Source organism: Rhododendron vialii, chromosome 9a, assembly GCF_030253575.1.
Source record: "Rhododendron vialii isolate Sample 1 chromosome 9a, ASM3025357v1".
Taxonomy (NCBI): domain Eukaryota; kingdom Viridiplantae; phylum Streptophyta; class Magnoliopsida; order Ericales; family Ericaceae; genus Rhododendron; species Rhododendron vialii.
In genome coordinates, this window is record NC_080565.1 from 22,578,495 (window position 1) to 22,593,389 (window position 14,895).

The window sequence follows — 14,895 nt, forward strand, 5'->3', positions numbered from 1 at the left end:
GGTGTTAAAATGACCAACTTTTAAAAGTCAGACATGGAACACTCACTTCCATTGAGGTTAAGTTTCATTTTCTTCAAAGATACTTAGGTACTTGCAATTTAATTGTTCTGAACCGTGTAGACGTATGGAAATATTGTAAATGATGAGTGGATGTTAAACATCTTGAACCGACATCCTCTACCTCCAAGCATACGATCAACTAAAAGTTGGACGAGAAAGGCTAAAGCCCATGACCTCATCACTAGTTGGGTTTGCAGGTACGCCTGTTAACCCCGGCTGGTCAAATAGCCTTGCCAATCACAATGGGGGAAGAAGGAGCTCAGATTACACGCATGATAGACTTCATAGTAGTCGATTGTCCTTCAGCATATAATGCAATACCGGGGAGAACAACTTTGAATAAAATCGGGGCAATAATCTTCACGTATCATTTGATGATAAAGTTTCCAACACCAGAAGGACTTGCATGCATAGGAGGAGACCCAAAAGCAGCACGGGAATGTTATGTTACCTCTCTTAGAGGGGCAAACATTACGATGAACATAGAAAGTCTCGACACGTGAGATGAAGAGAAGCTCCAACACGGAGAACATGTGGAAGAGCTCGTAGAAGAGCTCCTGGAGCCAGGGCAACAGGGAAAGATAGTAAGGATTGGAACAGGATTAAGCACAGCAACAAAAGTAGAGCTGCTGCAATTCCTAAGAAAAAACAAAGATGTCTTTGCATGGTCCCACGAGGACATCCCGGGAATTGACCCAAGGGTCATACCCCATAAACTAAACGTAGATCCCACAGTGCGCCCTGTTAAACAGAAGAAAAGAACCTTTGCTCCAGAACGAAACGAAGCTGTAGCCAAAGAGGTGGACACACTCATACAAGCGGAATCCATCCATGAAGTTCTCTACCCTGATTGGTTAGCTAATGTGGTGATGGTAAAGAAAGCCAATGGCAAATGGAGAATGTGTGTCGATTTCACCGACCTAAATAAAGCATGTCCAAAGGATAGTTTTTCTCTACCAAGGATTGATTCCTTAGTAGATTCTACTGCAGGCCACGAACTCCTCAGCTTCATGGATGCATTCTCAGGGTATAACCAAATCCGAATGCATGAAGGAGATCAAGAGAAAACTTCGTTCATAACCGATAGGGGATTATATTGCTACAAAGTAATGCCCTTTGGTCCTAAGAACGCAGGGGCTACATACCAAAGGCTGATCAACAAGATGTTCAAGCAACAGATTGTGCGCAACGTAGAAGTATACGTGGATGATATGCTAGTTAAAAGTGCCAAGGCACAAAACCATGTAGCAGATTTGGGAGAAACCTTTCAAGTCCTCAGAAAGTACCGAATGAAGCTCAACTCAATAAAGTGTGCTTTCGGAATCTCCTCAGGCAAATTTCTAGGCTTCATGGTATCTCAAAGAGGCATTAAAGCAAACCCAGAAAAAATCCAGGCTATACTCACCATGCGCTCACCCCAAAATATCAAGGAGGTCTAGAAACTAACAGGGCATGTCGCAGCATTAAGCAGGTTCATCTCACGAGCAACCGATAAGTGCCAAACATTCTTCAAGATTTTGAAAAAAGCCTTTGAATGGACTATCACGGAGGAAGCCGCTTTCAACCAGCTCAAGGAATATTTGACATCCCCGCCATTGCTTAGCAGGACTCGAGAAGGAGAAGCCCTATACTTGTACCTTGCTGTCTCCTCCCACGCTGTTAGTGCGGTTCTAATCAGGGAGGAGCAAGGGACACAGCTACCGGTGTATTATACAAGTAGGCAATTGCGAGGAGCTGAGCTGAGATATCCCAGAGTTGAAAAAGTAGCCTTTGCAATGGTAATAGCAGCTAGACGGCTACGACCGTATTTTCAAGCTCATTCGATAAAGGTGCTATCAGATCAACCTCTTCGGAAGATTCTCCATTGTCCAGAAACTTCGGGCCGCTTGATTCAATGGTCAATAGAGCTTGGCGAGTTTGATATAGAGTACAAATGAGGATTGCCATCAAAGCACAAGTCCTTGCAGATTTCCTTGCGGAATACACTTATCCAGAACCAGATGAGTTACCCAAAGAGGAACCAAAACCTTGGGTCCTTCAGGTTGATGGATCAACAACCAGAGAAGCAAGCGGAGCTGGTCTGATCTTAACATCCCCAAAAGGATAACGCCTGAGCTACGCGCTTAAGTTCGAGTTCAAAGCAACTAACAATGAGGCAGAATATGAAGCTCTTGTCGTTGGATTGGAACTGGCTAAGGCCATTGGTGCCAACCATGTGTTAGCCAAAAGTGATTCACAGTTGGTTGTAGGACAAGTCCTAGGAGAATACACTGTGAAAGAAGAGGTAATGCAGAAGTACTTGGATAAAGTAAAGGCCCAAGTTGCTAAGCTACAAAGCTTCAGTATTGTCAGGATCCCAAGGGAGGAGAACATTGAAGCTGATTATTTGGCAAAACTGGCCACGGCTAAGGAGGATGCTATTCCAGGGAATACCCCAGTACGATACTTGGAATTATCAAGTATCTTTGCCCCAAACGTACAAGTTCAAGCTATTGACTACAACAGTTCATGGGCAGGCCCCATAGTTGAGTACATAACAAATGGGACCTTACCAGACGACAAGGACAAAGCTAGGCAGCTCAAGATCAAGGCTGCAAAATACCTAATGATGGGAGATATGCTGTATAGAAGGAGCTTCTCATTACCATACCTTAGATGTCTGACCACGGCAGAATCTATACGGGCTATGGAAGAGGTCAACCAAGGGGTATATGGGGACCACCAAGGTAGCCGCATGTTAGCCTACAAACTCCTTAGGTTGGGATACTACTGGCGAAGCATGCAAAAAGATTGCAACTCTATGGTCCAAAAATGTGAGAAATGCCAACGCTTTGTAAACATCATTCATGGATCCCCCACGACCTTAACTCCAATGAAGGGACCTTGGCCGTTTGCCCAATGGGGAGTAGACCTAATTGGCCCACTCCTTAAAGCAGCAGGCCAAGTCCAGCATGCCATTATAGCTGTGGATTATTTTACAAAGTGGGTCGAAGCTAAGGCACTGGCCACAATCACAGCAGAGGTTACAATTGATTTCTTATGGAAGATAATCATTAGCCGTTTTGGTTACCACGAGTGATAGTAACAGACCATGGAAAGCAGTTTGACAATACTCAGTTTAAATCATACTGTAGTTCTAAGGGAATACACGTACATTATGCATCCAAAGCTTACCCAAAAGCTAATGGACAAGTGGAAGTCACTAATCGAACCATTGAAAAGGGGATTAAGAAGAGACTGTGAGAGGCCAAAGGAGTGTGGCTAGACGAGCTTTATAATGTGCTATGGGCATATTGAACAATGCCCCGAACTGCAACTGGAGAAACTCCATACTCCCTTGCATTTGGGGCTGAAGCAGTAGTCCCCATTGAAATTGAACTCCTCAATTACAAGACCGCAAGCATTGACCACCAAGAAAACCGGGAAGATCTCAGGGCTGAGCTAGACCTCTTAGAAGAAACAAGGGAAACAGCAATGACCAAATTGGCCATTTACCAGCAAAGAATGGTCAAGTACCATGAAGCACAGATTAGGCCAAGAGATTTTCGAGCTGGTGATCTAGTTCTAAGGAAAGTAGATCCCATTGGAAAGAAGGTGGGCAAGCTTGGACCAAATTGGGAAGGACCTTATCAGGTCTTACACCACGTCAAGGCTGGTGCATATAGGCTCGCAACCCTAAGGGAAAAAGAATTGCTAAATTCATGAAATGCGGAGCACCTCAAGAAGTATTACAAGTAGGTGCTTGTAGTGAAAGTTTATTTCTGTCTTTAGGAAATTTATTTCTGTTTTTAGGAAGCTTTTTGTTTTTCAATAAAACTCTAGCATCAAAGTTATTAGAACCACGTGTTCCCGTTGTTAGCCCCTGTGGCCAATAAAACTCCCCACGAAGGATGATCGTTTAGTTTTCCTGTATGCATGATATGGAAAAGACAAACAGAAGACTAAAATTATTCAAATTTTATTAATAAATCCACACCCTAAGGGGCGTGGACAACTTTTTACATAAAAACTTTGTGGGTAGAACCCATAAAGTTGCAACCTAACTACTACCTCCCTCCCTTGGAGGGGAAGGAATTGGCGGAGCCGGTTGCCCTCGGAAAGCCTCCAACTGGTCCCAATTGGCTATCAGCACCATGCGGACCATCTTCTCCATGACAGAAAGAGATTCTGCCATGGCCTCCATCTTCGAAGACAGCCCATCAATGGCTGCCTTCAGATGCTGCAGCTTTTGGCACAATTTTGAGATCCGCTCGTTGTTCGCCATCACAATATGAGAATTGATTATGGAATGGGGAGTAATCTCTAAAAACTATTAGTATTTATAGCACAAATTAGACGGTTCATTAACCGTTTGCTGAGCCAATTAGCATAATCACAATCAAAGTTGTAGTTAAAACCGCCACCCCAACTGCTTAGATTAATGGGAAGTTACTTACCCACGTACCTCAAGCAGTTGAAACGATTGTTTTACTTAATGCCAAAGATTTGAACCCTTCGGTTCAAACTTGCATATTTTGAAAAACAAAGGCACAATTCTACGGAATCATAACTCACAGATATCCAAAAGGGAAAATTTAATAAGTGTCTCCAATTTCCAAGCTCACAGACATAGCACAGCTATGCATTTAGAATGGAGCTTAGGAAAAACATTCGAGCTCACAGACATGGCACAGCTATGCACTAAATGAAGTTTAGGAAAAATTTCCAAGTTCACAGACGTAGCACTGCTATGCATTTAAAAAGGAGCTTAGAAAAAATATCCAAGCTTAAATAAGTGTCCCCTTTGTTTGGACGCAAGCAAAGTACACACTTAGGGAAGTAAGACGTAGTATAATTATGCAATAAAAAAGAACAAGAAGTTCTGGATAAAATTCCTAGCTTCCAAACTTGGTACCATAAAGAAAGACAGGAAATGGCAAAAGTTTATATGCATAACAAAACTGCCATAGCATAAAGTGAAAGCATCATTTCATTCGAAATTGCACCTGTACCTATCATGTTATCCAAAAAGAGACAGCCTTAAAAAGGCCCCAAAACATGATCTCATTGAGATCATCCACATCAACTATCAAGAAAAGTTTTAAAGTCATCTAATCAAGCAGGAGTCGAGGCCAAACCAAACAGCCACTCCTAAAGAAACACAGTTAAAAGTGCGAAAGTACTAAAACATGTTTAGTTACAGACCCGAATCGAGTTAAAAGTTTCTAAAAAGGCCACCTAAAGGCCAGGAGTTGGAACTTCAGTTGCCTGCCCATTGCCAAATGATGGGCCAGGAGGTGTTGCAGCTGGAGAAGGAGTTTCGAGAGAAAGGGAGACTTTTTTTGGAGTTTGGAGAAGGGATACTATTGAAGAGTTCGGGATAGATATGTCTTTGGACACCGCGTCAACGCCTTCTTCCTCCTCTTTCTGTCCCCAGTTAAGACCAAAGGGCCCCTCTTCATCATCAACTTCAAATTTGGAAAAATTCAAATTCGGAAAAGCTAAGGCTGCCCGGCTCCTCATAGCTTCAAACCCATCAAAATACTGCTGGGTGATGTCCTGACGATACTCAGGGGACTTTAGGAAGAGCCCAGTGGCTTCCCTGCGAGCATTCTTCACCTTTTCTAGCATCCCCAGGTTCATGGTCCTATACTTCTCCATCTCCACGTCCCATTCGGAAATCTTCTGCTCCAAACTCCGAGCAGTGGCCATGGAAACGTCCCTCTCCTCCTCCAAGCCTCTCTTCGATTTAAGGGCAGCATCGCTCTTTAGTCACCTTCTTGAGTTCCTCATTCATAAGAGCACCCTGCTTTGTGAGTCTCATGTTGGCATCAGTGAGAGTGATTATCTGTTTCCCCAGGCTATGGCTTTGGGAGGCAAGATGACGGCCACGAGCCACGGCCTACAAAAAAAGAAGAAGGAAAAGTCAACAAAGGAGGCACAAAAATCATCAATCAACAAATTGATAAAAAGGGTATACCATGGCCAACTTAACCAACATTTGCTCCCCAACGGCTTGGAGAGACATCTCCGCCATCAAATCTTTATCAGCTGCACTCAGCAGCCCGGAAGCACGCTCAAGAGCCTCTTGATAGTCACCCAACACGCAGGGGCCAACAGAAGCCTTCATCTTCTTGGCAGAAGAGCTACCCCCCACAACTGCACTCCTCGCCTTCCTTTTTGATTTCTCAGCTTCCTCCTCAACAAACAGCTCAACCACTAAGTCAGCAGAAGGGGCGATAGAAAGGTTAGGCATCCAGGAAGCTATCAACACTCAGCTACTTCTGAAGACGGGAGCTATTCCTTTTGGGAGCTACGGCCCCAGATGATTGCTTTGCTCTCTCAGCTTTCAATTGGGCCAACAAGGTTTTGTCCATTTTTGGTGCCATAACTTTGTCCTCACTTTCCTCCTCTGAAAAGGAAAGAAATGAAAGCAATATAAAAGTCAGCTAAAAAGCATAATGCCAAATAAAAAACAGAAACTACTTTTAGAGAGTGCTAAGGCCTCACGAGTGGTCTCTGGGCCCAACAAATAGGTGGCCAACGACTCTAGAGTTACAAGTAACTCCCAGCTATGAACTACGTAGCTTATAGCTTGATGAAGCTCTGCTTCCGAGGCAGGACTGAGAGGAAAAGGAGCTCTAGCTACAAAAATAAGGAAAGATCCATAAATATATGAATTGGGTATATCATATTACAAAATTGAAAGAAAAGTAGCTTACAATTTGTGATGGGGGGACCCCCCACCTACTTGTGATCCGAGGAACATATGTCCCAACCTCCCAATCAGGAAACTCCCAACCATCACCACTAACAAAGAAGAACTTATCTTTCCAATTTTTATTCACTGTAGGGAGCTCTACGACTAGCTCCCCCTCACCAGGCCTCTTTGAGAAGTAATACCACCCAACACCATCTGGGGTTTCCTTAACAGAAAATTGGTTCAAGAAAGGCCCTTTCGTCAAAGAATTCTGCCCATCCGACATCGCCCCCCACAGTGCTGCACAACCTATCAAGAGACGCCAAGAATTGGGTACAATCTGGCCAGGTGCCAGACCAAGAAAACTCAAGATATCCGTCACCATGGTGGGGAAGGGTAGGCGCAAGCCTCCTTCTAGGGCACCAACATAGAGACAAGTCTCATTTTCAATAGTAGAACAAGCCTTCTCAGACTCAGAAGGTTTCCTAAGGGAAACTGATGATGGAATAGAATATCTAACTCTAAGAATGGCTAGTTCTTCATTCGTGATCATAGAAGGGATGTTGGAAGCAGAAAACATGGGAGCCCTACGGGAATCCCTCGACTAAGAAGCAGGCGGCGACAAGGGTTTAACTTTACTCGACTGGCCTTTGTCAGCCAAAACCCTAACATCTCTCCTACGGTGTAGAGAAATTTCCTCCTCCTCAGTTGACTCCTCTGTGTGCAAAATGGGGGAAAAATTTACGAAACCCTCCGACATTAAGGTACCAACGAAGAATATAGGGTATAAACAGACGGACAAATAGAAAAGGTCCCGAAAAACCCTGTTTTAAAGAACGAGGGAATAGGGAGCGAAGTCTTCTATAATGGGGGAGTGTAGGTTGATACAAACGAAACCGATCAACCTAGCACAGATGAACTCTCCTGGAACAACCCATCTAGGGCTTGAAACCTCTACACTAGAAGGAGAATCCAGTTTAAAAAGGTAAAAACAATAGCCGAGGAAGAAGAACGTACCTAAAAGGGACGGGCTCTAAACCAGACGACGAAGAAAGATCGTACGAAAGGAATCGCCTGGAGAAATTCGAGTGCTTCTTTGCAATGAATCAATTAGAATGCGGGGAAGCCTAAACGCTGAGCACTAATCCCGAGAAACACTCTTCAATCCTCATCACACTAGGATAGCAAGAACTTTGACACCTGTCCCACGAAGTCACATTCACATTTGAAGCTCTCTCAAAAAAAAAAAGGAGCGGTAACCACCATTTAGGTCTTACCAATGTTCCCGACCTCCAGGAAAAAACTGGAGCTTGGGAACAGGGGAGTTCTGATAAATATGGTAGACCTAAGTAAGTCAGCACTACAAGAAACACGGACCTGGGGAGTAGAAGTTAGCTTTGGCTATACATGCCCTATGAGGTATTCCTAGTAAAATCCCAGGGTATGCCAGCTCCGCTCTTCAAAAGGAGCTGGCACAAGGTCTAAGGATCAGCTCTAGTCCCAAGCTAAGATGAGATGAGTAATGTTCACGGAATATACTTATCTCACTAAAAGATTTCTCAATAAAAACCCAAGTCCTAAGGGATAAAAGAAAGACGTCGATTGGATAAGCATAAAGCTCTAGTGATATGCATAATCAAAGACGGATAAGGATTCCCCGCTAAGGCGGGACGCACATTCATTCCTAGCTAAGGCAGGACTCAACATTTCTCAAAGAGGTAATCCGGAGTCTACAAGATACAGTCCCACAAGGACTCAACCTCCAATCAAAATGCCTATAAATACAACGGTAGAACTCAAACAAAAGGTACGCAACCCCTAATCGAGAATCTCAATTCTCTCACCACATAGCAAGTATTCTACTGACTTAGGCATCGGAGGGTGGTTGGCACGCCACCACACCGGTGACTCGAGTTCTTGCTATGTGTTGCAGGACCAGGTCAGAGCTGAAGACAAAATTGATTCATCACCCTGTTTCTCAGAAGTCAGAACCACTCTGACCTACACCTCATTTTTCTAGCTAGACCCATCTTCGGCAATCCAATTTCTGGCAAAATCTCTCCTACCCGCCCCATATTTCTGGATGCCCAATTTTTTATTTTGTAGCCTAATGGAAATGGTTCTAGTTGTCATTATCATAAAGGAGAAGACAAAAAGGATGAATATTCAGTTCCAACCCCTACTGTTCTCGATTCTCATTACATTTTACAGGTGGGAGGTTTGATCATCATCAAACGGTACTTGAGAATAAACCATATAAATGAAACCATTTTTTACGGTCCAAAAAAAAAAAAAACCACCGACAAAGTGATGAACGATGTTCAAATCCCTAATAATCTGAGTTTGATTCATAGCTTGACTCAAGCAACAATTGCAACGATGAGGTACAACAAACTGTCCAAATAAAAACCGGATAGGAGAAATATGGGCCTGGTAGGAGGGAGAGAGAGAGAGAGAGAGAGAGAGAGAGAGGGACCGAAGAAGTGATCGCTGAAGTGGTCGCGAGAGGAGTTTTTGGCCGATTTATTTAAATTTTGTAAACGAATTGGACGAATACCCACTTTCTAAAATGTTTTGTAAAAATATGCCATCGCGCATTACCAAAATGCGTGATGTCAATTTACGAAGCTTGCGTGGCAACAAAATCCACGCAAACAACTAAATCATTTTGAAATCGTGTGTTGGAAAGGAAAAAAAAACCCAACGCGCACCCTGAAGATGCGTTATATAGCTGCCTAGAAAACTATCCTAGTTTTCAGAATAAAGTTTTACTTCTGGACATCCCAGAGTTTCCACTTCTCCATTCTAGAGTTAACGCGTCATCTAATAAGAGAAGTAGCGTGTGCAACGCTTGGACCCATAATCTGTTCCATATTGAGAGTCACGTACTTTCTCTCTTACTATTTTTTTTTATTTTAAAAATCAACTACTTTCGTGTATAATTTTTTGAATTTTTTCACACTGTATTAAAGATCTCGATTAGTACTTTAATTTGGTACGAAAAAATTTAAAAAAATTATACATGAAAGCAGTTGATTTTTTTATTTTAAAAATGACATGACTTTTCGTAGTGGACTCTCAATATGGAACAGATGGAGCATTTTGTAATGCCTCACATGATTTGTCCTTATTCAAAACATGGGATCCATAAAAGTATACAATAATGCTACAACTACACCCATTTTACACACTAAATATGTTCAGTGTGTGTTGAGTCCACACACTTGTGTGGGTGTGTACAAAATGCTACAACCACACACAAATACTTATACACATATTCACAACACAAAGGGGGTGGGCCCCACACACTGGAGGTATGCAGTGTGTGTGGACCCACTCTTTTAATGAGTGTGCGTGTTTAAGTATTTGTGTGTGATTATAAAATTATTGGGGTGTGTATCATTTTTATAAAAGTTGCCCCATTTTGCTAACACTTTTTTTTAATTTTAGAAAAAAATGCATGTTTTGTCCTTATTCATTTTTTTTTTTGAGTTTGTTAATTTTGCCCCAAATATTTGTGAATTATTGATTCGTTTTGACAAGACGAATCGAAAAAGTAAATTTTTTTTACTTTTACCCATATATTTTGAGAACTAATTAGTTCTAAGCCAAAAAAAAGTTTACTTTTTTTGTTCTTTTTTAAAGTGGTTATTTTTCAAAATATTTTGGTAAAAGAAAAAAAAAATTACTTTTTTTATTCGTCTCGAATCAATTCTCTAGTTTGACGCAAAATTAATAAACACGAAAAAAAATTGAATTAGAACAAAACATGTGAGGCATTACAGAGTACAATCCCATCTCCAATCCCTCAAATCAAACACGCCCGTATAGATAATCTCCGCCCATTATAGGTCCAAGTGTTGCACACGGTAGTTCTCTAATTAGATGACGTGTCAACTCTAGAATGGAGACTTGGAAACTCTGCGATTCCGGGTATTCTCCGCTTGGAGTACTCCGTGGTTTTCTAGGCAGCTGTATAACGCATCTTCAATAAGGGTGTTGCCTTTTCTTTTCCTTTTTTTTTTCAAAACTCATTTTCAGAATGCGTTATTTGCTTGCGTGGAATTTGTTGTCACGCAAGCTTCGTAAATTGACATGGCATATTTTTACAAAACGTTTCAGAAAGTAGGTATTCGTTTACAAAATTTGGACAAATCGGCCAAAAACTCCCAAAGTGGTTCTGAGAAACAGGGGGATAGCGTTGGGGAAGGAGAGAGGGAGGGATCATATGAGGTGATGGAGAGTGAGGGGATAGCGTGTTTTAATCTCAGCCATTGATTTTAACAGCTGAGATCTTGTGTCAAAAATTGTGTTATATATGTATGGAAAGTTTCAAATGAGAACCTCTTAAAATGCAGACTCCCTTTACTTATTTACATTGGTTTACGGGTTTGATAATCCGAGCAGTTCAATGTGTTTAGAATGTGATTTTAAGGGTATCCGCGAGAAATTGGCAAAAAAAATGACCGGAAAGGGCTTTTGAACACATTGAGCCCTTCCCATTCAATAAAAAACTGCTCAAATCAAGCTCTTCCCGATTATTTTTTTTGCTGATTACCCGAAGGTATCCTTAAAATCACGTTTTGAAAACACATTGAGCGGCTCGGATTATTGAAATTCGATTGAAAAAACTGCTCAAATCAAGCTCTTTCCATTTCAATAAAAATTGCTCAAATCAAGCATTTCCCGGGCATATGTTTTGCTGATCGATTTCTTGCGGAGATCCTTAAAATCACGTTTTGAACATATTGAATGGCTCGGATCATCGAAATTTGATCAAAAAAAGAGGTCTACATTTTAACAAAATGAGGGATCCCTCATTAGAAGGGGACTATGTGTGTGTGTGTATATATATATACACAGTCCGTCTCCCGTAAGGACCACCTCATTTTAATAAAATGCAGACCTCCCTTTCCCGATTGAATTTCGATGATCTGAGCCGCTCAATGTGTTCAGAACGTAATTTTAAGGGTACCCGCGAGAAATCAGCAAAAAAAATGACCGGGAAGGGCTTCATCCGAGCAGTTTTTGTTTGTTTTTTATCAAACGGTTCAAACAAAAACTGCTTGGATGAAGCCCTTCCCGGTCATTTTTTTTGCCGATTTCTTGCGGGTACCCTTAAAATCACGTTCTGAACACATTGAGCGGCTCGGATCATTGAAATTCGATCGGAAAATGGGAGAAATGAGGAGGTCCGCATTTTAACTAAAATAAGGACTCCCTCATTTAAGACTGGCTATGTATATATATAAATTTTCAAGTCAGGGATCCACTATTTTCTTACGGTCCGGACCTCATTGTTTCCGATGATGCGAACCCTTTCAATGTGTTTTTATGGATACCCGTGAAAAATCGACAAAAAATACGATCAAAAAGGGCTTGATTTGAGCAGTTTTTCAAAAAATGTGTTTTTATGAATGGTTTAGATCATCAAAATGGGCAAAAAATACCCTTAAAACCACGTTTTAAACATATTGAACGGTTCGGATCATCGAATTTTGATCGAAAAAGTGGACTTCTGCACGGGGTTTGGATTGTAAGAAAAATCAAGGATCCCTGATATATATATATATATATATATATATATATATATATATATATATATATATATACAGTCCGGATCCAATGAGGGATTCCTTACGGTGCGGGATTCCCCTTTTTCGATCGAATTGCGACAATCCGAGCCGCTCAAAGTGTGCAGAACGTGATTTTAAGGGTACTTGCGAGAAATCAGCAAAAAAAATGATCGGGAAGGGCTTGATTCGAGCAGTTTTTTACTGAACCGTTCAATAAAAAACTGTTCGGATCAAGCCCTTCCCGATCATTTTTTTTGCTGATTTCTCGCGAGTACCCTTAAAATCATGTTCTGATCACTTTGAGCGGCTCGGATCGTCGCAATTCGATCGGAAAAGGGGAGTCCCGCACCGTAAGGGATCCCTCATTGGATCCGGACTGTATATATATATTTCTATTCTACTAAAGGCGCCCTTAACTTGCTAAGTTAAGGACCTTATGAGTTTGACATTATTTTCGATCAATTTTTTATAATCCGAACCGTTCAATATGTTTAAAACATGATTTTAAGGGTACATGCAAGAAATCGGCAAAAAATATGATCGGAAAAGGCTTGATCAGAACAGTTTTTCATAAAAATGCATTTAGCGTTTTATGACAAACTATTCAGATCAAGCATTTTCTGGCCATATTTTTAGCTGATTTCTAACGTGTATCCTTAAAATCATGTTTTGCACACATTGAACAGTTCGGATTATCAAAATTCGATCGGAAAAGAGGAAGGCCTAGACGCCCTTAGTAGAAGCTTGGTGTGTGTGTGTGTGTGTATTTGTGTGTGTGTATGTATATATGTATATATGGTTGTTTCAAATGAGGGGGGGTCCTCATTTTAGTTAAAATGCGGACCCCCCTTCCCCATCAAAATTCAATGATTTGAGCCGCTCAATTTGTTCAGAACATAATTTTAAGGGTACTTGCGAGAAATCGGCAAAAAAAAAATGACTAGAAAGGGCTTCATCTAAATAATTTCGAACAGTTTTTTTATTGAACGGTTCAAATAAAAATTGCTCAAATCAAGCCCTTCACGGTCATTTTTTTTACAATTTCTCACGAGTATTTTTAAAATCACGTTCTGATCATATTGAGCTGCTCGGATCATCGAATTTCAATCGAAAAATAGGAAAAATGAGGAGGTCCGCATTAGTTAAAATGCAGACCTCCTCATGTGAAATGAACTATATATATATATATATATATTATTTATTTAGGGTGGCGCTAATGCCACGATGAAATTTTATAGTGCCATGATAATTTCTGTACAATGACTGTTATATCCTCATTAGTTTTTCCCCGTCTGCTGTTCTTCTCTTTTCTTACTTTTCACCAAAAACAAACCCACTTTCTCTCTCTTTCCATCATCCCTCCTCCCCTTGATTACACCCATAGTTGAGAATGGCAACCTCTTCGAATCCATCTCATCCCCTCTTTCTTTCTTCCTTTCTTCTCCATTGCTATCCGCCACAAGGCACAAACCCCACGTCTTTCTCACTGGATCCGAGCTACCACAAGTCCACGATGCCCTTTGTACGTATCTCCCTCCCTCCCTCCACCATCTATACAGATAAACCACTTGTCTCAAGACTCAACACCAATATATACATGCACAGAGAGTGATAACAATTTTTATACGAAACCTAATAAAAAGCAATAATTATTTTAGAAGGAAACCGAAAACCTCTTCCCCAATTAACAGGTAGATGAGGATCAAAGACCAGAGACAAACTAAAACGGAGCCCAATTTTGCAATTCTCTCTCCCCCTTCGCTTTTTGTGGTGTTACCACTTGCCAATCCATTACAGATTGGGTTAGGATTCGGCAGATGGGCAATCTCAAATCCATAACCTTCAACCTTCAGGTGCTCTCCACGGTCTTATGAAAAAGGGGCTTGAATAAGAGAAGAGAGAAAGAAAAGATGAAAACAGAAGAAAAGGTGGATTGTAGACATTGTAGACGGAGAAGAGAGAACCGGATGAATAACTGAGAGACAAAGGGGTTAGAACAGTCCAAACGTAATGTAGTGTCGTGGCACTATAAAATTTCATCGTGGCATTAGCGGCGCCACCCTTTATATATATATATATATATATATATATATATATATATATATATATATATATATATATATCAATCCCTTCTTATGAGGGATCCCTTAGTTTAAGTGCGGACCTCATAGATCCCGATCGAATTTTGATGATCTGAAACTGTTCAATGTGTCAGAATGTGATTTTAAGGGTTCTTTCGAGAAATTAACAAAAAAATATGACTGGAAAGTGCTTCATCCGAGCAGTTTTTATTGAACGATTAAATAAAAAACTGCTCAAAACATGTACTTTTCGGTCATATTTTTTGCTGATTTTTCACGGAGACCCTTAAAAACACATCTGTACACATTGAACGGTTTGGATCATCAAAAGTCGATCGGAAAAATAAGGTCCTCACTTAAGGTCCTCATAGGAAGTGAATTGTGTGTGTGTACACACACGAAATATTTCGATGACCTCTTAAAATGCGGACCTATATATAGGTGGAAATATTATAACCCAAAGAAAATAGATACATACCACAACTAGTGTAAACAACTA

General features: G+C 41.0%; 1 protein-coding gene across 1 annotated transcript; it reads left to right on the forward strand.

Annotated features, from left to right (window-relative positions):
• The first annotated feature begins 1,993 nt into the window (after positions 1 to 1,993).
• LOC131299702 (uncharacterized) lies at positions 1,994 to 3,139 on the forward strand. The gene is made up of 2 exons (XM_058325282.1): positions 1,994 to 2,138; positions 2,220 to 3,139. The coding sequence occupies exons 1-2, from the start codon at positions 1,994 to 1,996 to the stop codon at positions 3,137 to 3,139; spliced, it is 1,065 nt and encodes a 354-aa protein (XP_058181265.1).
• The last annotated feature ends 11,756 nt before the right edge of the window (positions 3,140 to 14,895 follow it).